This window comes from Magnolia sinica, chromosome 1 (assembly GCF_029962835.1).
Source record: "Magnolia sinica isolate HGM2019 chromosome 1, MsV1, whole genome shotgun sequence".
Classification (NCBI taxonomy): Eukaryota; Viridiplantae; Streptophyta; class Magnoliopsida; order Magnoliales; family Magnoliaceae; genus Magnolia; species Magnolia sinica.
The window spans coordinates 68,912,501-68,938,434 of NC_080573.1; the positions used below are offsets into that span (position 1 = coordinate 68,912,501).

Consider the following 25,934-nt stretch of genomic DNA (forward strand, 5'->3'; position numbering starts at 1 on the left):
GAGAAGAAACAAATTGTAATTTAGGAGTGTTGTGTCCATTGAGGAAATTGAAAGTGCCCTTGTTTGTAAATATACATGAATGTCGAGTCAGTCTATCAAGTGAGCCATAAATTGAAGACTTCAAGCCCAAGACTCATCAAGACAAAGAAGTACGAGTGCACAACAGGTAAACTAAACCTCACTTCCCTAACCAAACCCTATGAGGTATATGACCCATTAAAATGATCTTAATCCTACCCAAAAAATGTATTTGCAAAACCTTGGTAAGCTTAGATTTAAGCTATTTTATAGTTGGTGGAGAATTGGAATAAATTGGCAAATTTCATATCCAATCGATTGCATCAAGTTGCAATCGAGGGAAGTTTCAATGGCATCAAACAATGTTCCATGGTATCGAAAAACAGGCCTAATAGTCCAACAACAAACTGAAAAATTAGCTGGGAATGGTCGATTGTATCGAAGGAAGTTTGATGGCATCGAAACTTATGTTTCAATGGCATCGAACCCACTTCGATTACATAGACCCTGGCCACTTTCTCCAGCAACCTTGAAATTCTCTAAGGGTCTCTCGATGTAATCGAACCTCTTTCGATTGCATCGAACGTAAGTTATAGATGGCATCAAAGATGGTTCGATGGCATCATAATATGGAGCAGTTCGTCCAACAAGCTTTCAAGGAAAATCAAATTAATTTCAATGACATCGACAAACGTTCGATAGCATCGAAATTCAAATTTTGATAACGTCAAAGGTCTAATCGATTGCATCGAAATAGGGACAATTCTGTCCAGAGAGATTTTAAAAGAAAATCATAAAATCTTCGATGACATCAAATTGCCTTTGATGACATCAAATTTCAAATTTCTAGAGAAAAAGGGAACCAAATTGTCCAACAAGCTCCATGCGTTTCTAGAGAAAATCCCAATGACATTGAGTTAGCATTCGATGACATCGAAGGTCACCTTCAATGGCATCGAACATTACTCGATGACATCGAGCAGAACTGAACAAGCACTTATATGAAAATCTTAGTGTGGGGTTTCGATGACATCGAAGGAAACTTCAATGGCATCGAAGCCCTTCGATGACATTGAACCCTGACAGAAATCTGGCCATTTTTTTACCATTGGGAATTGTGCTTATAAATTTGGGGGCTTGTTTTCTTAGTTCTTTAGTGGGAAAAAGAGAGATTTAAGAGAGTTATTGCTAGAAGAATACCACCTACCATCTTAAATCCCTTTTCCCATGGGAGTTCATCCTTCAACCCAATCTTAAATGCAATCACTGGAAAATCAATAGATTAGATTGAAAAATGAACTCCAACATTCAAAGATCTTCCCGCAACTCATTTATTGGCAAATCATTGAGCTGGAATCCTGTGAATGCCTAACTTTTGGGAATCTCATCCAAACTTAAAGACCAACATTTAATAGATAAGATTCACCAAAATACCTTGACCCAACACCCGACGACTTCTATTGGAGCATCTACTGCTGTTGAGGATCAAGGGAGCCGAAGACTCTTCTTCATCAACAAGAAAGATCATCTTCAGCATATGCTAAAAAGAGGCTCACTCACTTTTAAGTAAATAGAGTCCATTGTGTTTGAAACCCTTTCCTTGTGTAAGATAGGGTTTCAGAGTTTGATTATACAAACTCGCCAAGACCTTTCATAGGCCTCCGACGGGAGAATACGTTGTGCATCCTTGTGTAGGATGCATTGCCTTGTGCAGGCAAGTATCAAGTATGTTTACCTCGTGTAGGCAAGTGTGATTGCCTTGTATAGACAAGTGAGTTTGCCTTGTGTAGGCATAGTGAGTTGCCTTGTGTAGGAACCTAAGGTTGTCTTGTATAGACACCTTAGTTAACCTTATGTTGGTTGTAAAGGTTTATGGTTAACCTGATTTAAAACCATTGGATAGTGAAATCCGGTACACTCAACGGTTAAGTGCGTCCAGCGAGAGTGGAGTAGGCGCGTAGCCAAACCACTATATATCGTTGTGTTTTGGGATTGTCTTTGTGCATCTATTTAATTATGCTTATATGGTTGAAATGCTTAATTATAATGCATGATTGAATGAATGTTTAGTATTGTTGGGAATCACATCCCACACACGCATATACATTATCTCTCTAGGCTAACTACTTAACTTGTAAATCATGTGTAGCCTTTGTGATTGGATCCTCTATAGGCTTGGAAGCCTTAGAGTAACTTTGACTTACGTAATTTGATTGGTAAATTAGTTCAAGATAAGCATTGTCTAGTTTTAATAAGTAAATATTTTTTGAAAAGTCCTACTCACCCCCCCCCCCCCCCCCCCCTCTAGGACACTTGGACATAATTCCATACTTCAATTAGCGGTTTAGCCGCAATTTCAAAAATTGCATCAAAATCTTTGAAATCAAAATCCGAAGTTCACAAGCGAAAACCCATGTGTGCATTTTATAAAGAGAGATGTTTTAATGCTTTATTGTCTTTTGTGATCGTTTTTAGCTTCAATATTTTTCCAAGATGTAGATACATGGATTTGGGAATAGATCCATGGATCAATGATATTTAAAACGATTTTCTATCAAAAAATTTTGAGAAATTATTTTAAATTCTTTTTTTTTTTTTGCTTCTCTTTAAAATCTTTTTAATCTATTATGTTATAAACATAATTTTCACATGGATGCCATCTTAGATCTATGAGTTTATCAATTAACGAGAGAGTAACAATTTTATTAAGAAACTCGCAAAAGTGAGAAAGAATACCCCCAAAAATCACAAAGAGATGGACAAATTGGCACCCAAGGTTTCGCTAACATGAGCGGCCCGTCCCGAAACTTAACCTTCCTAATGACCTCTACATCAGGATTCTCATTGCAAAAATGCATGTTTCAAGCTCCCCAAATAGACCAAAATAGCCATTTAAGGAGATAAACATTTAAGGAGAACCAGGGACCTCCTTTGTAAATGATCAATGGTAAGAACCCTTTTCCAGGTTGCACAGCCTTCGTGTGGTTGGTAGGGCAGAAGAGGATCCTCACTATTGATAACTTACAGTGAAAAGCGCTTGTCCTTCCCAATATATGTTTGATATGTATGAACAATGAGGAATCAACTGATCATCTTTTCATTCATTGCACTTTTTTGGCAAGAGTCCAAGGCCAATTCCTTTGTTTGTTCCACACTAATTGGGTTATGCAGAAAACAGTGGAAGATCTGTTGTGGACTTGGCATGGAGGTAGAGTGGGTAAGTCTGGGAAAGCAGTTTGGTGGTTGCTGACTATGGTGGTGTTCTGGGTTATTTGGAGATCTAGGAATGGTCGTCATTTCGGGAATGAGGGGATTAATTAGATCATCTTAAAAGTTACGAGTCAATGAGATTGGGCAGCTTTTGTTAAGGCAGCTCCAGCTACCCTATTCCCTTGAGTGTTTTTTTTCAACTTTTTTGTTGGATTGCATTCTTTTCTCACGTTTTGCAAGCTTTTAATAAAATTTTGTCATCTCTCTTTTAAAAAATAAAAACTTTTTCCGGCCTAGCAACCAAACAAAAGTTGTCACCGAAGAGGGAGCTCCATAGGACCAAAACATAAACAAATAAAAATTCCTAAACTTTTTTGTTGTTTTTCTTTAGATTCCGTATAACCTTATGTTATAAACAGAATTTTCAAATATGATTAACTTTAGATATGTTTGTCGATTTATTAATTATTTTTTACTAAAAATTACAAATATATATATATATATATATATATCATTTTTTGGTTCTTTCATAGTACTGCTTTTATCTTATAATGAAGTGTGTTAGTTAAATACATTATCGTTACAATGACTTTGGTCCACTAGATCTATGTTTTTTATTCATGTTAGGTTCTATATAAAAATAAACAAATAAATAAAATTTTCTTTTTTTTACTCATCGATTCTAGAATATGTTTTTTTAACGAGTATATTTATTCTAGTTTTGTTTTAATGATATTACAGCTTGCCATTTGACAAATCAAGCTTTTAGGTTTATGGAGGTTTATAAATTGGCAAAATGGCATCATATGCAGAGAACATTGATGATATTGGTTGGTTGCACGAAGAGAAAGTGGGAGGTGACAGACAAAGTGCAATTAATGTCGTAGTGTTGTACCTAGAGGAATCACACGATTTAAGGAGCATCTCACGCACATTAAAGGCGAGACTCGAGGTTGTACAAATGGACCAATGGAGATTAGACTAGAAATGAGAAATGCCCTACTTGGAGAAAATAGTAGAAACAACAAGAAGAAGATGAATGAGGATTAGCAAGAGATGACAAAAAGGCAACGGGGTTAGAATTCCAAATTGGCTACATTGACATTTCCAACAACGACAATGATGATGTTGATGAAGATATAGTAACTTTTAGAGAGAAATACACGCCAACATGCAATCCTTTAGAGAGAAGCAGCATTTCAAATCAAGCCATTATGGGGGCTCAATAATCATGGATTTAAGTAGCAATTTCAAAGTGCAACTATCGGAACCGATACAACTCAGACGATACCAAGTCCTTTCAGATGATATTCCAAATGATCTCAATAATGGATATACCGAGTGGCAGTAGTAGCCACTGAGAAGCCCACTTTCCCATGGTCATGAGGAGGTCGGTCCTTTCAATTTCTATGTTTAGTAAGGTTATAGAATGTGAGAACAAACAATCCCTTCCGCTATATTATAAGTCACCAATAGAGGGTGGCCATTGCAAGCTAGTTCTACTTCAACCGAATTCCTCCAAATACGACTAATCCTTATTATCAACCCATCATTGATGATATAGTCGATGTTGCCAAAGATTTAAGGTCCCTGCGCATGAAGTTAAGAGGAAAATGTCTAGATAGTTTGGTGGAAGATTAAAGATTCACATAAATACTTATCAATGGTTTTTGGAAAGAATATAGTGTGATGATATGTGTAACGGGCGAACTGGGCCCGCAAGTCAATAATCAATTCTATAGTGTACTATTCGTAAGAATCGGTCTTCCACTAGCCATTTGATGCATCTAGTCTAATTAAAGATGCCAAGTATATATGTTTGGCTCCTTGTTGTTGTTGTAGATGAGATAAGGGAGCATTTGGGAGCTCTGGTTGTCACAACCAATGAAGTTGATTATAAGATAGCTAGCAAAATGATATATATCAAAGAAGTTGATACTGCAGCATATAATTATTAGAGCTTCATATAAAATCATAACTAATTGGTGCACTTTATTAGGAAACGAGTTGCGGAGTTGCTTCAACCAATGTTTTCCGTATTGTCATCGTGTACTGTATCACACCCTTGGGATATAGATACATATTGATTATCGCACAGGATATATCGCTTGTATTGCGTAATTTATCACTATTATTGCGAAACATGGGGAAACACTGGAAGATTGGTCAAAATTTTCAATGTAACTTCAAGGATTATTAAAAAAAGACACTAATACACATTTTTAAATTTAAAAAAAAAAAAAAAAAAAAAAAAAAAAAAAAAAAAAAAAAAAATCACAAAAAAGAAGTATACATAATAGGATTCATTTGTATAGGGTCCTAATCAATGTTGTTGAATTGCATATGCCTTCATGTGCAATTGCACCTATGCATAAATGTGATCACACAATCACATATGCAACCACATATTTTTTTTCAAATATATATATATATATATATAAAAGATATTAGGGAAAACTTTCCTAAGTTAATAGATAACTAATTTTACGTATTTAAAATACATCTGAGAGAAATAAAATCAATTAAACAATGAATCAAACATCAGGTCATCAACATTCAACACTGTAGTTAACAAGTAAGAAGTAACAACAAAATCAACAAGCTATTTATGTATTATTGTAGAAAATGGAAATATAATTTACAAGTTCTACACTAACAAAATAATACTAAATGTTATATAAATTGATCTATTTTCTATTGTGCCATTTGATGACCACCATTGACATCATTGCCATAATCATTGGAGTCATCTCCTTCACATATACTTCATCTTCTTTTGTTTCTTCATCATCTGTATGTATTAATATTTCATCAACATCCAATGGTTGATCTTGATCTTCAACTTGATCCCCCCCCCCCCCCAAATTGAGCAAAGGTCAGGTCCTCTGTCTCTACGAGTCATTCATTATCTGCATCTTTCTCATGTAAGCAGATAGGGTCATAGAAACCAGGCTTTTCTTGCGTAGCCTAGAATCATTCTTACAATTTCTGATTGTATTAGACAAAGACCAAGTCGTTGAGCTTCTTTTGTTCAAGACGATTCCTTTTCTTGGTGTGAATCTGCATGAAAAAAAGTGCATTAGGCATTAGCTTAGACTTGGACTTATTTATAAACCAAACTACAACATTTCCATTTTTCCAAACTTACTGCCTCGAACGTGCTCCAGTTGCACTCGCAACGCTAGCAGAACACGTGAGTCCAAGAATACTCGTGGCCAGCTTCTTTAGAGCTAAATCCTTCATGTTCGGGTCCACTCCATAGGCAGCTCACCAGTCAGTTGAGAAAAACAGTTTGATTATGTTAGACTTTATTGATTTGATTGTAAAAAACTATTTGTACGTAAGAGTTTAAAACATTAAACAGTGAGACTTATGAGACATTCATACTCCTTAATGGGTAATTTCATTGTCTGATGCCTGATGACTATATCCCTTGAAAATATGCCCCCACTCTTTGTATAAAAGTCTAGTAGAGCTGAGATCTTATCATATTCTTCTCTATCTGGAACCATTCTTTCCAACATGTCAATAAATCCAACCATGTGTGTAGTTTGTATTTCTACCGGATCGATGGAAGCGAATAAATAGGCTGGGTTAAGGATGTAGGCAGCCGAATGCAATGGAGATGACATATAGCTACCCCATCTTCTATCCATAATATCTAAAACGGGCCTGTAATCACACCCTCTATAGTTAAAATGGTCCATTATTTTATTTCTCACCCTCTCCATCGCATCATGTATATAACCCATTGATGGCTTCTCATCTCCATCCACGGATCGCAACATAAGGACTAAGGGTTCAGACACTTTTAGTGTCTTTACCACTTGTGTCCAAAAAAATTGCGAAAGGATTGTTTGTTGAACTCGCTTCCCTTCAACCTTCTTTGACCAAGGCCCATTTGTCCAATCGGCCGATACTATAAAGCCTCCTAAGTTCAGCTTTTCTTTTTTTTTTAATTCAATATTTGTAGTGTTAAGAAGGTTGTACCAAAACGGGTGACTATTGAACGTAGCAAGTTACATACAATGTGTTTTCTCATTAGATGAAGAAGAAGAGCGTGTTTGTACATAAAGATTGTGATTAGTGTAGCCCTTGCAATCACTTTTAAGAATAATCTACCTATATATTTTAACATAATATCAACAATGTGGGTCACACAAAGGGTCAAAAATAAACAGCGCATCTTCTCCATAAGAAAACGGCAGCTACATATGAAGATGTGTTGTCTGTAATTACATAGACAACGTATTCCTCCACTACTTCCTCAACTACATTATCTGGTAATTTAAGTAAGTATTCTCCAGTATGAGAATGGCATGACGCATCTACGGACTTCAAAAACATTGTCCCAGCAGCTGGACAATTCATCAAAAAGTTTATAAGAGTCCGACCAGATCTATCGGTCCATTCGTCGGCCATGAGTGAACAACCATATATTTTCAACGATTCCTTGTAATCATCTATGAAGGATCGTAAATAATCAACCACAACTTTGAGGCACGTCTCCCTCATTTCATGATATGAATGAGACTCAAGCCTAAGTCCAAATTGACATATTGCCTCAACCATAACTTTGAAACTTTTCATTTTAACTGTGTTGAAAGCAATACCAGATTGGTAAAACCACTTAGCAATATATTGAATAATAGTTTTCCTATCTTTTTATTTATACCGGTTTTCTAATGGTATTTGAGGTAGCCCTTTGCCCCAACCCCTTGGGTTTACCACATCCTCGGGTGTGATCTACTCCATCTATCCATGGGCCCATGCCCACGAACTCTTTTCAAGGCCAGTGGTCTAGATCGGCCTGTCAATGTAGGGGGGTAGTGATAGCTTCATCATCTATATTAACTACATTTATATCCTCACACGCTTCTTGCTCTATAAATTCATCTTGATGTAGGGCACTATCACATTTCTTTCTTGATTACTTATCCATATGCTCCAAGACTTCCCTTTGCCTTTCTAGAGTAATTTTCTGACATGCTTTTACATTCGACCCTAATGCATGTACAAGGTGTTACACTGTTACTTGTGCCACGCAATGCCACCAGAACTCGCATACACACATAAATCACATACTATGTGAGTCTTTTCCATAGTACTACGATAGTGCCCGTACCTCCAACCCGAGTCATTTGACTTCGGTCTCAAAGAAGAAGATTGGGAAGAAGACGTGGTGTATTAATTCTTCTTGTTATAACTTGTAAAAGCTAAAAACCAAAGAGTAAAGACTAAAGTAACTAAATATTAGAGAATAAATGAGAGAGGTATGAGAGGGAGAGAGAAAGAGAGTTATACTTGCACACTTTCACTAGTACTTGTAGACTTGTAGAAGAGACGAAAGGGAGAGAAGAAAAATAGAAAGATAGAATGTAGAGATAAAGAGAGAGAGAATAGAGATAGAGAGAGGGAGAGATGCACTTAACACTTGTAGGAGAGAACAAAACAAAAGAAAAAAAAAGAGAGGGGGGGGGAGTTACACACTTACACTTGGATTGGAACAGAGAGAGAGAGAGAGAGAGAGAGAGAGAGAGAGAGATAAGGGGAGAGAGTTACACTTAGTCACACACTTAGACTTGAAGGAGAGAACAAAACAAAAGAAAGAAAGAAAAAAGAGAGAGAGGGAGAATAAAGACTTTCTTCACTCTAGTCTTTAGTCCTTGTCTTGTAGTTGAGACTTGAGAGTCTTAAAAGTTGAGACTTTCTTCACTCTAGTCTTGGGTCGTCTTAGAAACATAGAAGGCATTGACATGGATAACTAGCTACTGAGACACAACAAACAGGGCATGCACACGGAGAAGGGTAGAGTATTGCATCTCAAGCTTCACAATCCCAACCACAGTTAGTTGATGATGACAACAATGACGATGGAGGACATGGTTGGGATCCTAGTGGTGCTATTCCTGATTATGGTGATGATGGTGGCATCGATGAGGGTGCCGGGGGTGATGCGTGAGTTTATGACGTATAGATGGCATCCATATATATGAATGATATAGACCAGGGTGATCATCGTATAAGGGGGCATCAGGATGATGTTAGACACCGTCCCAGACCCAGCTCATTAGCTACTAGTTCTAGCAGTGCACCCATGAGATCAAGTCTGCCTGCTACCTGCTAAGCAGATGTCATGTCTTACAGGATATAGGTATGGAGGATCATATGCATATCGGCCTTACAAATATGGAAGCTAAGCTACCCCAAGAGCAACAATGCCAATATCAACAGAATGGCTTGGGCCTAACATGGATATGGTGCTTATACACAGAGTAGGCATCATCAGCATGGGCCAATATGACTATGGATATGGTCCATCGACACCATCAGCATGGGCCAAATATGACTATGGATATGGTCCATATGGAGGACACACTATGCAACAACAGAGTCTGCAGCAGGATCTCATTCCCATTTTCAGTCTCAAGGTGATGATAGGAGCAATAACAACTATTTTGATATGATCTTTGCATATTGACAGGGAGGACAGTATCCTTGTTCATATCGTGGATCATCGCAACAGCTACTCCTCACTCCATTGTGGGCTGTTTTGTCCACCTTAGATCCTCCTTCCTCAACTGTTAAACATGATCTCAACCATTTAAATCTTCCTTGCAAGCTTACTTCAAGTCAAACCCAGATCTTATGCAAGCCTGTCACTGCTGAAGAGATCAAGAGACTGGTTAATGAATCTAACCCCAACAAATCCCCAGGTCCAGATGGTTTCAATGCCTTCTTTTATAAGACTACTTGGCAATATCATTAGAGATGATATCATTAGAGCTGTCTTATCCTTCTTCGCCTCCAATAGGATATTGAAATCAATAAATTGTACTCATATTGCCTTGATCCCAATGAAAAACTCTGCTTCCACGCCAAACAAATTCAAGCCCATTTCTCTATCAAAATTCATTTACAAAATCATAGCCAAGGTGCTTAGTAACAGACTCAGAGAGGTCATGCCTACTCTAATTAATCCAATTCAATCTGCCTTCATCGCCAACAGAAATATCACAGAAAATATTCTTCTGCCAAGATCTTTTTTTAGATGTCAGCAAAGCCATGGGTAATAAAAGAACGTGCATCAAAGTGGACCTTGTGAATGCATTTGAAAATGTGAGATGGAATTTTCTTTTTGAAGCAATGGTTGCCATGGGGTTTCCCCAATTATGGGTATCAAGGATTAAAGAATGCGTTACTACACCAAAATATCCATCCTCCTAAATGGCATTCCCTATGGTTTCTTCAACAGCTATCTTGGATTGAGGCAAGGTAATCCCCCTTCTTCCACCTGTTTGCAATCCTTATGGAGGATCTATCCCACATGCTCGAGATTTACAAGGTGAATAATCTCATTCAATTCCCATTTGAAAGAAGACAATGCTCAATCACTCATTTAATTTTTGCTGATGATCTGTCATTGAATCCATCCTATCGCTTAAGTTTCATAGAATTTCACAAATTCTCTGGCCTTGAAGTCAATGTTTCCAAGTCCAGTGTTTTCCTCTCCAAGGAATCACTTTGGGCAAGGAACAAATTCTAGAAGCTCTTCAAATGCAAGCAGGTAACCTTCCTATTAGATACCTAGGACCAATGTTTTAAATATCGTTATCACGTAATGCATCACACCCTTGGGATATAGATATATATCAGTTATCGCATGGGATATATTGGTTGTATCGCGTAATGTATCGTTGTTGTTGGGAAACATGGGAACATTGAGAAATTGGTCAAATTTTTCATGGAAACTTCTAGGATTGTTGAAAAGGACATCAATACACACTTAAAAATTAAAACATTACAAAAAAAAAAAAGTGCACATAATAGAGGTTTCCTTTGTATGGGGTCCTAATACATGCACTGTCCAACTGAACTGATATAAGTATATTTTTAAAGTATATTCATATAATTTATAAATGTAAGAAGACATGCATGAAAACACAAGCAATACATTCAAAAGCAAAAGAAGAATCACTAGATCAAGTTACATACATGTTTGATTTTGTGTTTGGATACAAAGATTTGCAATTGATTTGCAAGAAATTGAGAAATTTTGAATTTTCCGTAACTTGCCCCATCTCCCCCAAATCTCGAAATCAAAGCTCCAATTCCGTGATTTTTCATTGATAACATGAAGAATCATATATTTGTAACCATTTGACACTGATTTAACATGATTTATAGCCAAAAAAAAAAAAGGTCAAAATTTGAAAATGCTCACCGGATCAAACAGGTGGGATATATCAGCACTACCTGTGCATTTTGTATCGCACAGGTGGGATACAAGATATATTGTGGGATATATCGGCCGACATCATCGCTATTTAAAGCACTATCTAGGACTTCCCATTCTCCAGAAGATAAGAGAATTGAAGATTGTAATCAGCTCCTCGACAAGTAGCGTAAATTCTCAGGGTGGAAGGCATCCTTCCTTTCCTTTGCAAGAAAACTTAAGCTCATCAAATCATCTTTATCCTCCTTGGCCCTATATTGGGCCGCTGATTTCTTCTTCATATGGGGCTCATTATTACTGTGGACAGAATTCTTAGGATCTTTCTTTGGGCTGTCTGGGAGAATAAATCCCTCTACACTATTAGCTGGCAAGACATTTGCTAGCGTAGGGAATATGGAGGCTTGGGCATAAAGAATCCAAAGGCTTGGAATGCAGCATGCATGGCAAAGCTCTTATGGCATATCATATTGGGTCATAAATCCTTATGGACTAATTAGATCCACGCAAAACATATCAAGGGCAAAGTTGCTGGAGTACTTCCTGCTCCACAAGCTCCTCTAGCATTTGGAAGCACATATTGGGCATGAGGCAACACATCAAAACTCATGTATCATATAACTTCAGCAATGGTAAAAGTTTCTTCTTATGGCATGATCCTTGGATCAATGACTATTGACTAGTCTTTTTGAGACAAAAGCAGCCCAATCATCGAGCAGCTTAAAGTCTGTGATCTCATCTCTAATAGGAGATGGAATTGGCTTGTGGGCCACACAGCCTTGTTGGATGCAGTTTGGCAGACTTGAAAATATTCCTATTTCAGATTGAGATGACAGTGTTACATGGAGGAATGCATTATCAGATCAATTCACTTCTCAAGCCATTTATTCCAGTTTCCTATACAACGGGCCTGAAGTTCTGTGGGCTTCCCAATTTGGTATAGCTTGAATGATGGCCCCAAGTTTACCTACACTGCTTGGTTTACTCTTCAATCCAAGCTTAAAACAAAAGACCTTATTGCTCAAGACATCTCTATTACTGATGGGTTGCACTTTATGCAATTCCGCCCAAGAAAATGTAGCTCACATCCTCTTCGCCTGCCAATACTCGAGCTGGATTTGGAATTCAGCTGCATCCCAGTCAACTGCTGGACATGATGAATTCCTTTATTTTCTTAAGTCATTCCACACCTTCCAAATCTATGATCTAAGCCTTATCTGGGCTGCTTCTTTGAGCTACAGCATGCCATATTTGAAAGGAGTGCAATCATCATATTTTCAAGCAAAAATTCAGGACAAGACCACTGTCTACAGTGATATCCTCCTTACTGTCTGGAATAGGCTGACTTTTACAAGTAATACAGGAGATCTTTCCCCTCTGCCCCAGATAATCAAAGCTCTTTGGGATCTCCCAGCTTAGGCAGTTGTCTCCTAGAGATTCTCTTTCCTCTTGGTTGCCCGCCCCATGCTGTGGGGCCTCTTTTGTCTTTTTTGTTTGCCCCGATGTGGTTTTATATTTAGGTCTGTTTTCCTCCCTTTGGTTGGTAAGAAAATCACGTTTGCCTCCTTCCAGGGGAAAAACCACCATATTGATGTGCATTTGAAATGAACTACAGAATATACCTTTTCGATATTCTCCATCATAACACCTTTGACTTCCGAAACCTGAGCCTTCACTTTTGCGAGCTTGCTTATCTCCTCCGGGTGATCTACACAGTACTGCATATGTTCCTTTAGTTTGGGCCTGCAATACAAAGGGAAACTTTAGGATTCACTGAAGAAACTTGGAATTATAAGCTCCCACCATCCTTTACTCCTTTAACCATCTATGACTGACAGGAATTACCCAAAGTCCTTGTTGAGGCTGTTAGCAGCAGCTGTTGCAGCCTTTCCACCTCCATATCTCGATACAAAATCATCCTTGATACGCTCCAGAAAAGCGATGGGCACCTGTCTCCCTACTGATTCAACTGCAACTACGCAGTATGCTGCAATTCCACAAGAACAAATAAACAGAAAATGGATAAAAAGTAAGTGAGCATAACAGCAATGTAAGGCTGGCCCATGTCCAGAGTCAAATCTCATATACTCATCACGAAAAAATGAAAACATAGAAGCTACATCCTGATCAGGATATGCTCAAAGATGCCACTCTTCTGTAACAAATTATATGATCATTGGCATAGAATACAGTATTAGGTCCTGATTCCATGCATAGGGAGGGCCCTTGGCTAGGTGATGCAAACTGTTGATCTGAAGGACCCAATTGGATGGACCGCCATTGTCCTACCTTTTCAGAATCAACAAATTTACTTATTTAAGGGCCAGTTTGGGAGCTTTGAAATGCTTCTACAGAAATGCATCTCCAATGAAACCATGTATTCCCAGAATTTATGAGGTCATGGAAATGTCCCATTCTGTGAAAATCCACCACTACTTAGATTCCCACCAAAAAACTAACGAGTCAATTTCCATCTTGGGAATGCCCCAGATGTCATACAAGCTATCTTATCAACCATCATAGATTTTACAAGGAAATGATGTCAAGGAAACTCCATCGGGTTCGAGTTCAACACTCCATTCTCAAAGATCCCAGTCCCTTTCCAAATTCCCATCAGAAAGCAAAGCATGCAGCATGAATCCTCACACTTTCTCTAAAGGGCCCCCTACTGCCAAATTTGAAAGATCTCTCCTAAGTTCTCTAGAAAAACCCATTAAACCCCAAAAAGCCAAAGGGCCTGTTTGGTCAACCCTAACATGCCGCTCAACAATGATGAATATCGTTTTGGTCCCAAAGACTTCTCAGCATATTTGGATGGCGTGATTTCTAAAATGCAGTTGGTCGGAACGATATATTCCGATTAATTTTCATCTGTGTGGAATTGGCGGAGAAGCCACTTCCTGCTCTCAAAAACAGGGTTCAATAGGAGTTATTGATAATTCAGCAAGATTGATACTTAAGCATTCAGATATTGTACAAGTGACAAAACTAAACTCAAGATAAACCATCCAAATTGTAGAGCCCACTGGATAGGTCACAACCCTGAAATCCAATTGATTGAACTTTTCTAACGTGTGATCCATGGACACTTGCTGAATTAGTACAACTTAATGCTTCTTTTTTTTTTGGTTTCAACTGTCAACTAAATGTGCACCAATTGGATAGCTATGTAGACGCATTTAACTTTTTCAAAATAAACCTTCTAAACTCGGCTCACAATTTGGACAGCTAATTTTAGCTTATGCCACATGTGCCATTTGTGAGTGCATGCATATTGCCAACACACTAGCTGAGTATCAATATCATCTCTTTAGAGGAATAGGCCAACCAGAGCACTTTCATGGGCTACAATCCCATGACAGCTCACCACCACTTTGAAAATGGTGGTGACTCATTTTCTTCACATTTGGCACTTGCGTATGGCTATCCTGACCACCAAAAATTGTAGGGCACATTATGGATGTAAATTGTCTAAAATATCACAGTAATCGACAAATCATAACCATCCAATTTGTATTGAATGAACGGTTAAAAGTAAAATAGCAAGCGGTCAAATTCCAAGGGCAGAATCATACAATTAGTATCACTTGCTCTGCGTGATTTCAGGGTTATGCTTCATCCATAACTGGGCTGACAATTTGAACAGTTTTGATATGGCTGTACAATTTAGGTTTTTGATGAACTATGGTAGGAGTGTAGAATCTCGTACGAGTTCTTCACCACCATTTTGAAAATGATGGTAGCCCATCTCCTCACATGGCATTAGGACCTGTTTGGTCCGTGGGATTAAATGGTGTGGAATTGCATTAGATGGGATTAAGCCATTATTGCACAATGATTACATGTCTAGAAATACCATGGTATTTTGGCAATCCAAACCCCACATTTGGGATCAAATTTTTCCTTTGGAAAAATACTGCATTAAGTGAAACCCACGTTTGGTGGACCATGGAATTGAAATTAATGGACTAGATTCACAACTGATGTGGGTCACTTGTACACGTATATAACTTGAATGTCATGTGTAAAGGGCACATATGGATGGACGCCATGGATAAAACACATATCAATATGGGGCCCATAGATGTAGTGGATTTCAAAATCCATCAGAAATCCCACATGAGACTTAATGTAATTCCATCCCACATAATCCCAATCTTTTCTGACATCTCCAAAAGCCGGATGGAATTTGCACGAACCAAATGCAATTCTATCCCACCTAATCCCACCTAAGCCCATGTACCAAACAGGCCAATGTACCGCCACTTAGACCATCCTAATTGTGGAGCACATTGTGGAAGGAGCATATCTAGAAAAACCAAACTGATCAACCAATATTAATCATCCAATGCCAAATGAATGGTTAAAAGTAAAATTGTTCAATTGCTTTGCCCGGTGTAATTTTTGGATTACTCTCTGTCCACCATTTGACCAGCAATTTGGACAGTCTAGCTTGTCATGCAACTATGCCATGTGTATGGTGGAAGACTCACCACCATTTTTAAAGCGGAGGGGAACCATCATAAGTATCTAACCCAAAGATATAGTTAGAGGTTTCCTAGCCACAAACGTCCTTCTCCATGCACATTACACATAGCACACATGCCAATGTGGGATGAAAAGGACATCTAACATACATAAGGTGGGCCCGACCACAAAGGTGATCCAACAATCAAGTCTATAGAGAAATTAGTGAATAAGCATCTTTGTGTTTGTGAATTTAATGGTATAGTGGAGGACAGAATGTATTCCATTCTGGTCTTAATAAAAGTGAGGAGGGGGTGCTCCCAACCCCATCTCCATTCTCTTTCTTTCTTCTCTTTTTCCTTTTTTTTCATCATCCACCACACAATCATATCACATGGAGAGAGATTCCTCACCTTGTGCTATGGTATGGCTATAGTATTGTTCTACAGTGTCAGTACAGTGTTGTTTTATGGTGACACTCTTATCTTGAGTCCTAGTATAGGAAGGACGATCAGCTTTCCTCATTGGCCCAACAGTGTAGACAGGTTCCGGCTTCACCTTGACACCTTCGAGTCCCCTATCCCACTTCGACTGTTGATGTGAAGACTTCAGTAATTTTTCATATTTATGTTAGGCTGAAGCCTTCATCATTGATTGTTGAGTTGTGAATCCGATTGCATCATGGCTGAAAGTAGCACGGGGAGATCATAAAAGCTCATTAATAATGGAGCAGAATCAAAATGATCCTATTGGGTTGGTGATAACTAAGGTCAAGCTTGACAGCAAAAATATTTTGAATAGTCTCAATCTGCCAAAATGTATATCGGAGGGAAGAGAAGCTTGGTTACATAATGGGAAATAAAGAGACACCATCTAACGATCCATCCCATTCCCATGAAAACTGGGAAAATGCAAACATGATGGTCATATCTGGTATAGAGCCACAGATATGTATTCCCAATGGGAAAATGTTGCCTACTTTTATCAACTACATCGTGAGATTATAAATATACAACAGGGTGATATGACTGTTGAGGAGTATGTTGCGGCTATAAGACAAAAAAAAAAAAAAAATGTACGAGTTGGATCATTCCCAAACTCTGGCGCTTTCACCGAGTATATAAGAAAATAGACTGATCATCATAGGATTTTTTAAATTCTTAGTCAATCTTCATCTTAATCTAGAGTTAATCTCGAGTTACAAAGGGATTAAGGACAACCTTCCTTTGAATCTGTTTACAATTACATTCAAAGAGAGACAAGCAGGAGAGCCACAATCTTTGGTAGACTATTTCTTCGAGCCATGAGAGATCTTCTCTTGTGGCAAATCAGACATTTTCCGGATATACATCCACTGGAAAGGGACCCAGCAAATCTTCAGTAACACCAACAAATCAGGATAAGCTGGTGTACACTCATTTTGGGAAACAAAGATCACGTCAAGGAGAGGTCTTGGGCTTCATCCTTGTCTCACCCCCAAACCTAAGATTTCTTCTGCAAATACTGCTAACATTCAGGGGGAGCCTTCTCTCAATATAGTGATTCTACTACAAAATCCACTCACCAAGCTATCAGTGAACTATGACAACATCTAGCAGCTCTCTAAGCATCTATGACACCAGATACAGAAATAGGGTAGTCAAGTACATTGTCATTTCTTCAAGAGAAAGTGATTCTAAAGATGTCACCATGCCTTCTGTTAGATTTGACGATCAACTTGTATATACTGTACTAAAGCTTAGAATTGTACTTGGCTTCAAATTTTATCTTTTCCAAGCTAGGCATGACTCATTTATGCTCAACTTGTGGGGGAGTTTGGTGGTTTATGGCATGCATTTAGCAGAAAAGAGATGACACCACGTGTTCCTGTGGAAGAATGATGTGGTGAGCCTAGGAGACCCTCATGTGATTCAATTTTCTTTAGGAATGAGACAACAAAACAGAAGAAGATCAAATAAATGCAGACCAAAACTACAATTGTGAAGCTTGGTAGGGTCGTAGCTAAATTATTCATATATGTCAACATAACTCTAAATATTTCCAACTCCCCTTACTGGAAAGTGATGATTGATATAGCAGTAGAAGTAGGCGAAGGAGTGAAGCAACCCACAACTCGTTGCATTCGGGAGAAGTGGACAAATGCATAATATGAGGATGTGAAGGCATATGTAGCCACCTTTAAACCCATATGGCAAACCAAAGGATGCATTATTATGTGCGATGGTTGGACTGATCCAACCAGGTATAGCATGATCAATTTCATGGTGTATTGCCACTTGAGTATTCCAAAAATCAATTGATACATCGAAGGCAACGAAGAAAGCAGATTATATCTTCAGCCTTATGGATAGGGTGGTGGATAATATTTGAGAGGAAAATGTGCAACAAATCATGGCCGATAATGAAACAACGTACAAGGCGGCAGCATAAAAGTTGATGGAAAAAGATACCACATTTGTTTTGGTCACCATGTGAAGCGCATTGCATTGACCTTGTCTTAGAAGATATTGGAAAGAAGAAGAATATCAGAAAATTAGTTGAGAAGGGAGGGGAAGTCACGATGTTCATCTACAACCACAACCAACTAGTCGCCATGATGAGGAAGTTCACAAAGGGGAGGGAGCTGCTGAGGCCTGTGCCAACCAAATTTGCAACCAACCTTATAGCCCTTCAAAGTTTGTACAAACATCAGGGAGAGTTGAGTGAGATGCTCTCTTCATGGGATTGGCTCAATACACAATACAGACGAAGACATCAAGAACACCGTTTGAGATTATAGAAATCATAAGGAACAACAAATACTGAAAAAAGTGTCATCCTCTAGGAGATGGAGCCATTGATGAGTCCATCTTATTGAATCCTCCGAGGTACCTACCATGGGCTTCCTCTACAACACCATGGAAAAGGCGAAGCTCGTATGCATCGGGATTGTAAACACTATTTGGATTACTGGAAGATGATCGATAAGCAATGGATGAATCAGCTTCAGCACAATCTTTATGCAGCAGTTAAACTCGTTGTTAGTATCCACTTCTTGTCTTTCATTGTTGACTAAGTTGATTATTGTTAAGTTTGTTATTGCAACGTAGGATACCACTTAAATCCAAAAAACAATGACGTTCGTGTCAAGCTTAAGAACGTGATAAAAGGACTAGAGCTTGACTTAGATAATAGATAAGGGCGTTCAACGAAGTAAGTACATTGTACAAGTCTTTACTGATTAGTCTTTAATTTTGTTATTTTCGTGCTTTAAACGGTATAAATGTTTTGCGGATTTTGCTGTATGTATCGTCCACAATTGGAAATATATGCATTTCGTCTAGACAACTTCTCTGATGCCATTCCGCAAAGAACAGTCCATGAGACAGCTCCAGGTAAAAAATGATGTTTTATTAGTTGTTGTTGTTGTTGTTATTATTATTATTATTATTATTATTATACAATTTACAAATTATATTACTTAGTGATATAGAATGGATTTCATAGTTTACTAAATAATGTAATTTTTCCCTATACAACCAATTGGTGGATGCATTTTGGAGAGTGCAAAGATTCTCAAGGCAATTGCAATCAAATTTTTGAGCTAGACAACTTCTTGCTCTAGTTGCTAGAGGAATCAGAGTTGTTTTGCACTCATTCATTTGAAGAATATGAATAGATTGTATACCAAGACATTGGATTGGCTCGTGTATATGTGTTACAACATAAAGCTCCAATTAAGTAATTCAAAGTGTATGGTGAATTTAGTTGATGATGGTAACCCTCTATCCAATAAGCTTGGACCACACTTACAATAAGGACTCACTTCTACCTTGATTGGAACAAAGGGAGAAACAGATAAGACAAAGTGAATAAGTTCGGGTCAACGATCTAGAAATACATGCGGCTCAGCAATAGAGTCATGCAGCTGTATTGGATCCAGAGAGGACATCTCCACCTATCCAAGAGAGGGAAAGCAGTAGCGACAACTAAGAGACCGAGTCGGATGACAGTGGCGTTAATGATAATGATGACGCACCTGTTGGTTTCGCTTCTTATGTTGCTCAATATATTGTACAGTCATCTATACATCACAAGGCCAATGAACATTGACGGACTAAAGGAGGCTAGACTTATGAGTGCACTGAGTCACGATACAACCAGCTAAGAGGAAAGTGAGAGTATCATGGAGAGGGGCACTAGTGGCAAAGCAGAAGATGGAGCACCCAAACATTAGATCGCTAATGGATATGGATATGATGAGTCATATGGATATGGCAATGGAGGACAATGTATGAAACCTGTTAAAGCACATTTATGTTGGACTAGTCTTACTTAAGCATACAGTCGATATTATGGTCAATATGAGGGATGTAGATATCCATATCCAAATCTAAAGTACTCATCGTCTCAGTCTCACTCTCAATCTCAATATGAATAGTACCAAGGGCGGGGGTACAGGCAGTGTTCAAGTTGTCGGTATCGCTACAAGTTGCTGGCCGGAGATAAAGATATAATATCATTATCGTCGATAATATCACCAATAACCGGAAATGCAATGAAAAAGTGGAAAATATGGGAAAAACAGTGGAATTTTTTAGTGAAACTTCAGGACATGACTAAATACACATTTGCATATTTAGGAATTTTAAAAAATAATAATAAAATGAAATAAAATTGTAAAAAGAATGCATTAAATAATAAGTTTTCATTTAATGGGACCCAAAAGCATGCGTTGCTGTAAAATATCACTCCAATAATAAACAAAATGAGTTTATATAATAAAAATGCAACTAGCATACAATAATTAATACATGTAATAATAAATGAATTCAAAAAATATACTTTTCTGGCCATATTTCATCCCACATGGAGTGACGAGGTGGCTCGTAGTCATCATCTGGATCCCGTTGCAATTGGGGCGTGGCACTGTTGCCCAACATGTTGGCAGTATTGTTACCAGGTCATCCTCTGCTCGTACTATGGTCCATCTGAGATTTGGATATGCTTCAAGTTTTGGATCATGCCCTAAATTTAGTTTTTAATATAGATGGATGGCATAGATTTAGTCACATAATCAAGGTGGCCCCACACTCAAGGGTCCCATGCACTTGGCGGATTCGGGGATCCACCGAAGTCACTCCCGTGTTACTTGAGTAACACCATGTTACTCTTACTGTGTGGGGCCCAATTTTATCATTGTGACAAATCCACTCCATTCATCCGTTTCAGAACATCGTTGTAGTACGTGGTCCCCAAAAATGAGGTAGATCCAAATCTCAAGTGGACAACACTAAAGGAAACATTAGTGATTGAATCCCACCATTAAAAACTTTTTACGAGCCATGAAAGTTTTTGATCAAGATGATAATTGTGTTTTCGCTTCATCTAGGTCAATATGACCCAATCAAGAGGTTGGATGGTAGAAAGACATTACACTGGCCCCCACAGAGCACCAAGCCAAGTCACACACACGACTTCATTATGAACACACTGATTGGTGTTGAGCATACTGAGGAAACTCTAAGGGGCCCACTGTGATTTATGTACTTTATCCACTCTGTCCATCCATTTTACCATATAATTTTAGGTATTCATGTAAAAAATGAAGTATATCGAATCCTCAAGTGGACCACACCATAGGAAACAATATGAATTGAACGTATACCGTTGAAAAATTATTAGAGGCCACATAAGTTTTAGATAAAGCTGATTTTTTATGTTTTACTTTCATCCATGATTGTATGATCTTACATACAGTATTGATGAGGAATAAACATCATTGTGTGCCCTAGAAAGGTTTCAACGGTGGACTCATTATTCCCATTGTTTCCTTTCGTGTGGTCCACTCGAGCTTTGGATATGCTTCAATTTTGGGATTAACCCCTAAAACGACCTAGAAAATGGATGGACGGCATGGATAAGCCACATATAGTCATGGTGGGCCCAAGAGAGTTTACTTAGTACGATATTGTGTACGAGTTACTCGGTACGCAACAAAAAAGCCGTTACAGGCTTAACATAGATTAGCTAGGGACGTCACCAAGTTTTGTGGACCCCACCATGATATATCTGTTATATCCATACCGTCTATCCATTTGGCGAGATCATTTTATGGCATGAGCCAAAGAATGAGGCAGTTGCAAAGCTCAAGTGGACCCCACCAAAGAAAACAGTGGGGATTGAACGCCTACCATTAAAAACTTAATGGGAGTCGCAGAAGTTTTCGATCAGGTTGATATTTATGTTTTTTCCATTATTCCATGTCTGTGTGAACTTATTAACAAGTTGGATCTCAAATAAACATCATGGTGGGCCCTAGGAAGGTTTCAACAGTGCGCATCACTATCCCCACTGTTTTCTGTGGTGGGGTCCACTTTGGCTTTGGATATGCATCATTTTTGGGATCATGACATAAAATGATCTCACCAAATGGATGGATGGTATGGATATAATATATATATATATATATATATATGGTGGGGTTCACAAAACTTGGTGACGTCCTTCAATACGAGATCATTGTTGAAGTCGTCCGTAGCTTAATCTGTGTCCCTATATCGTCGAGCCTTGAATTATTTTTTTTAAAAGAAGAAGAAGAAGAAGAAGAAGAAGAAGAAGAAAACCCTGAAATTTCGTTCGCGAGGGATTCTTGCCGAAGAAAGGGGGTTTTTGAGGGAGGGTTTCGAAACCCTATATCATTCCCAAATCGCAAGGAAATTCCCAAAATCACTGATTTTTCACCGAAATTTCGAGCTTCTAATCGAAAAGGGAAAGGGAATTTTGAGGTTTTTCTTACCTCTTTGCAATGTTCGAAGATCGACAAGAGGCATTCTTCCGAGTTGTGAGTTCCGATTAACCAGGGACGCGATCACTCTCACGTATTTACAAAAATAGTGAAATCAAAGCGATTTTTTTATTTTATTTTTTTCCTTATTTTTACCTATTGATTGAAAAAATAGGTTGCTAGCTACAGTTTTCCATTGATAGGTTACGTGGTTGGTGGCTACAGTCGATATTCTTGGCGATAATCCAAAATTATCGACAATATCTCCGATTTTTCGCCGATAATCGGGAGAGACGAAAAATTGGGGTTTCAGTATCAGTAGACTAGCGACACCGATATTATCGGCGATAATATCGACATTTCGTCGACAACTGGAACACTAGGTACAGGTACAACTATAGTGGTGGCTATGTGTCGTCATCTGGCACTTATTCTTACCTAAGTTTCATGCAACAGATGCCTAGCGACAATGAGGAACATGGTCAGTCATCCTCTGGATTCATTGATATGGTCTTCTCCACCGGATCTGATTATTATGAATATGCAACACTTGCTCCACAACCACAATAAGATGATGACAACGTAGGAGTCAATCAACCACAAGGAGCAAGATTTTCTTTCTGGTGACGACTACAGTACTAGACCAATGTCATTGGTGTGTGAGTGATACAAATGGTGTACTATAAATTATAATTTTGGAATACCAATATTTTTATATTTATAACACATTGTCCATTGTTATTAACTTAATATCTTATAGAAATTTAAATAATTAATTAGGTATCTTTAAATTGTCTCATTGATGCTCATATTATCTTACTTATATTAAATCATTGATAAAATATATTTAGGAAATAAAATATAACAATTTTGCAGCCAATTCAAGCTTGTCAAGTTCATAAAATTGGCAGATATACCGAGACAGCATTCTCACCAAAGAGTGGATCGTTACACAATCATAAACATATCAAAACAAAACAAACAAACAAACAAACAAACAAAAAATTACAATCCTCTGATTAAATACAATTTTTTTCATATTTTTCTGAACTTTTCCACCCAAAAAAAAAATTCGTTACAGGGGTTTAATGGTCGTAACGACTGTTACCAATAATGGAAATGGTGGGCACTGCTACACTCACCGTAACCATTACAGAACACCTTGCTTACGAGTGTCAAACCACCACATGGTGCACTCTCTTTCCAGTATAGCATCCACAATGTCTTAGATTTTAAAAGTGCCAAGCACTATCCATCTTATCCATCTCACCCTATAGCATACAAAGTTGCCTCCCTTCTAACATGCTAGGCAAGTTCTCCATTATAGACACAGCTCTACGCTCCCTGTCTCAAAGATATACACAATGAATATGGATATTAACGCATCTCTATATCCATTCATCTCTTGTTAATGACATCATAGACTCTGTACTAGAAAGATTATTCTTAAAAGTGTATCTATGCCTATCACCCCACCATGTGAGGGGTACGGAGCTCAATCAATTGATCATAGGCACCTTGTGGATCATTTGAGCTATGCTCTGGACACTGAATACAATGAGCTATATTCAATAAAGCACACGCCATTTGCATTATTCACATCCATTCTCTATTATATCTATATCATAGTTTTCTTATTATTGCCTTAGGATCAAGGGTTATTCAACTTGAATGTAATTAAAGGCCTGTGCTAGACCATAGCCTGGGATGTAATAAAAACCTAGATTAATATTTAAAAAAATAAAATAAAAGCCTTTCAACTATGTGCACTCTTCTCTCTTTCTGATGTTTATGTTGGCAATCGCTATCAATGTTCTGTGAATGATTGTGGCAATCAACTTCAATCAAAATTTATGAAAACACCATGATGGAGCTACAGTTCCTTATAAATCTCCTATAAAAAGTCATCAATCAATGAAAGCAACAAGTCTTGTGAATGTTCTTTGAAGTCAACCAATTGAGAATGACCTTTATCTTCTCAGGATTGGCCTTAACAGCTTTTACTAACACTACTAATCCCATGAAGACCACACTAGGGCTTGTGAAGGTACACTTTTTAAAGTTAATGTAGTGTTTTTCTTAGCATAGAAATCTCATCATCTGTCAAAGATGGCTTAAATGATCCTCTTATGAGCGATTTTATACAACAATATCATCTAAGTACACAATAACAAACTTTCCTCTAAACGACTATACGATCTATGTCATCACCCGCAAGAATCTGCTAGGTGCATTTGTCATGCCAAATGGCATGACAGGCCATTCATAATATATCCTTTCAAGGTAGACTTCCATTTACCGCCAGTCAAACTCTTATTTAGTGATACCCATCAGTTTGCAAAACAATCTTCAAAAAATTGTAGCATTCATCGTCATGTCTAGCATGTCATCCATACATTGGATTTGAAAATGTTATTTTATCATTACCTTATTGATGGAGCAGCTATCAACGCACATCCACCAGCGAAACATCCTTCTTTGGCATCAATAGCCTGCACTGCACATGGGATGAGGCTTTCACAAATGAAATCCTTCATTAACAATTCCTCCACCTATCAACGAAGCTCACCACTCTCCGTCGAATCATCTATCAAACTGGAAGGTTTCATAATAGGCCCTAGGCTCCAAGTCTCAGTGTTCCAGATATTGCCAATATTGTCAATGTTAACAGAATCATTGGGCCAACGATGCAAATATCAAGTGTAAAACCAAAATTACACTGCATTGATGATATTATCTATCATATCACCAATATTTTCGATGTTTTAAATATCATGAAATATCAACTTGGGTCCTTCAATATAAATAGCTCATATCGACGATAATATCGATATTATCATCGATATCAAGTATCAACAAAAGCTTGTGACCAAGAGAAAATCAGAAGTGCACAAAATTAAAGAAAAAAAAAAGGCTTTTGTAGTTTTTTCCTAGAAGATCTCTTCCCAAGGTACCGCCAACCACACCATTTGAGTACTTGAAATCACACATCACGTTTGGGGGAGAATGACAACTCAAGAGCAAAATATAATCGAAACTCAAAAGTGCGAAAAAGATAAGAGAAATGCTATTTTTTAGACATGTTAAGATTGATTGCAATTAAATAATAATAATAATAATAATTAATAAATAAATAAAAACCATCTCTATGCATGATTCTCGTGCACGAACATACACTCGAGGCAAAAAAATTTGTTTGAACGGTGAAAAATGGAGATAATTTGGGAAATCTTAGTTTTC

At 37.9% G+C, this 25,934-nt stretch overlaps 1 protein-coding gene across 1 annotated transcript in view; it reads right to left on the reverse strand.

Moving 5' to 3' along the window:
- The window catches only part of LOC131250776 (vesicle-associated membrane protein 722-like), a 72,618-nt gene that overhangs the window by 28,089 nt on the left and 18,595 nt on the right, over positions 1-25,934 (reverse strand). Inside the window, exons 2-3 of the mRNA XM_058251087.1 lie at positions 13,307-13,448; positions 13,084-13,204 (exon numbers count right to left, since the gene is read on the reverse strand). Of these exons, the coding sequence (XP_058107070.1) occupies positions 13,084-13,204; positions 13,307-13,448 (263 nt within the window). The remainder of the gene's footprint in view (positions 1-13,083; positions 13,205-13,306; positions 13,449-25,934) is intronic.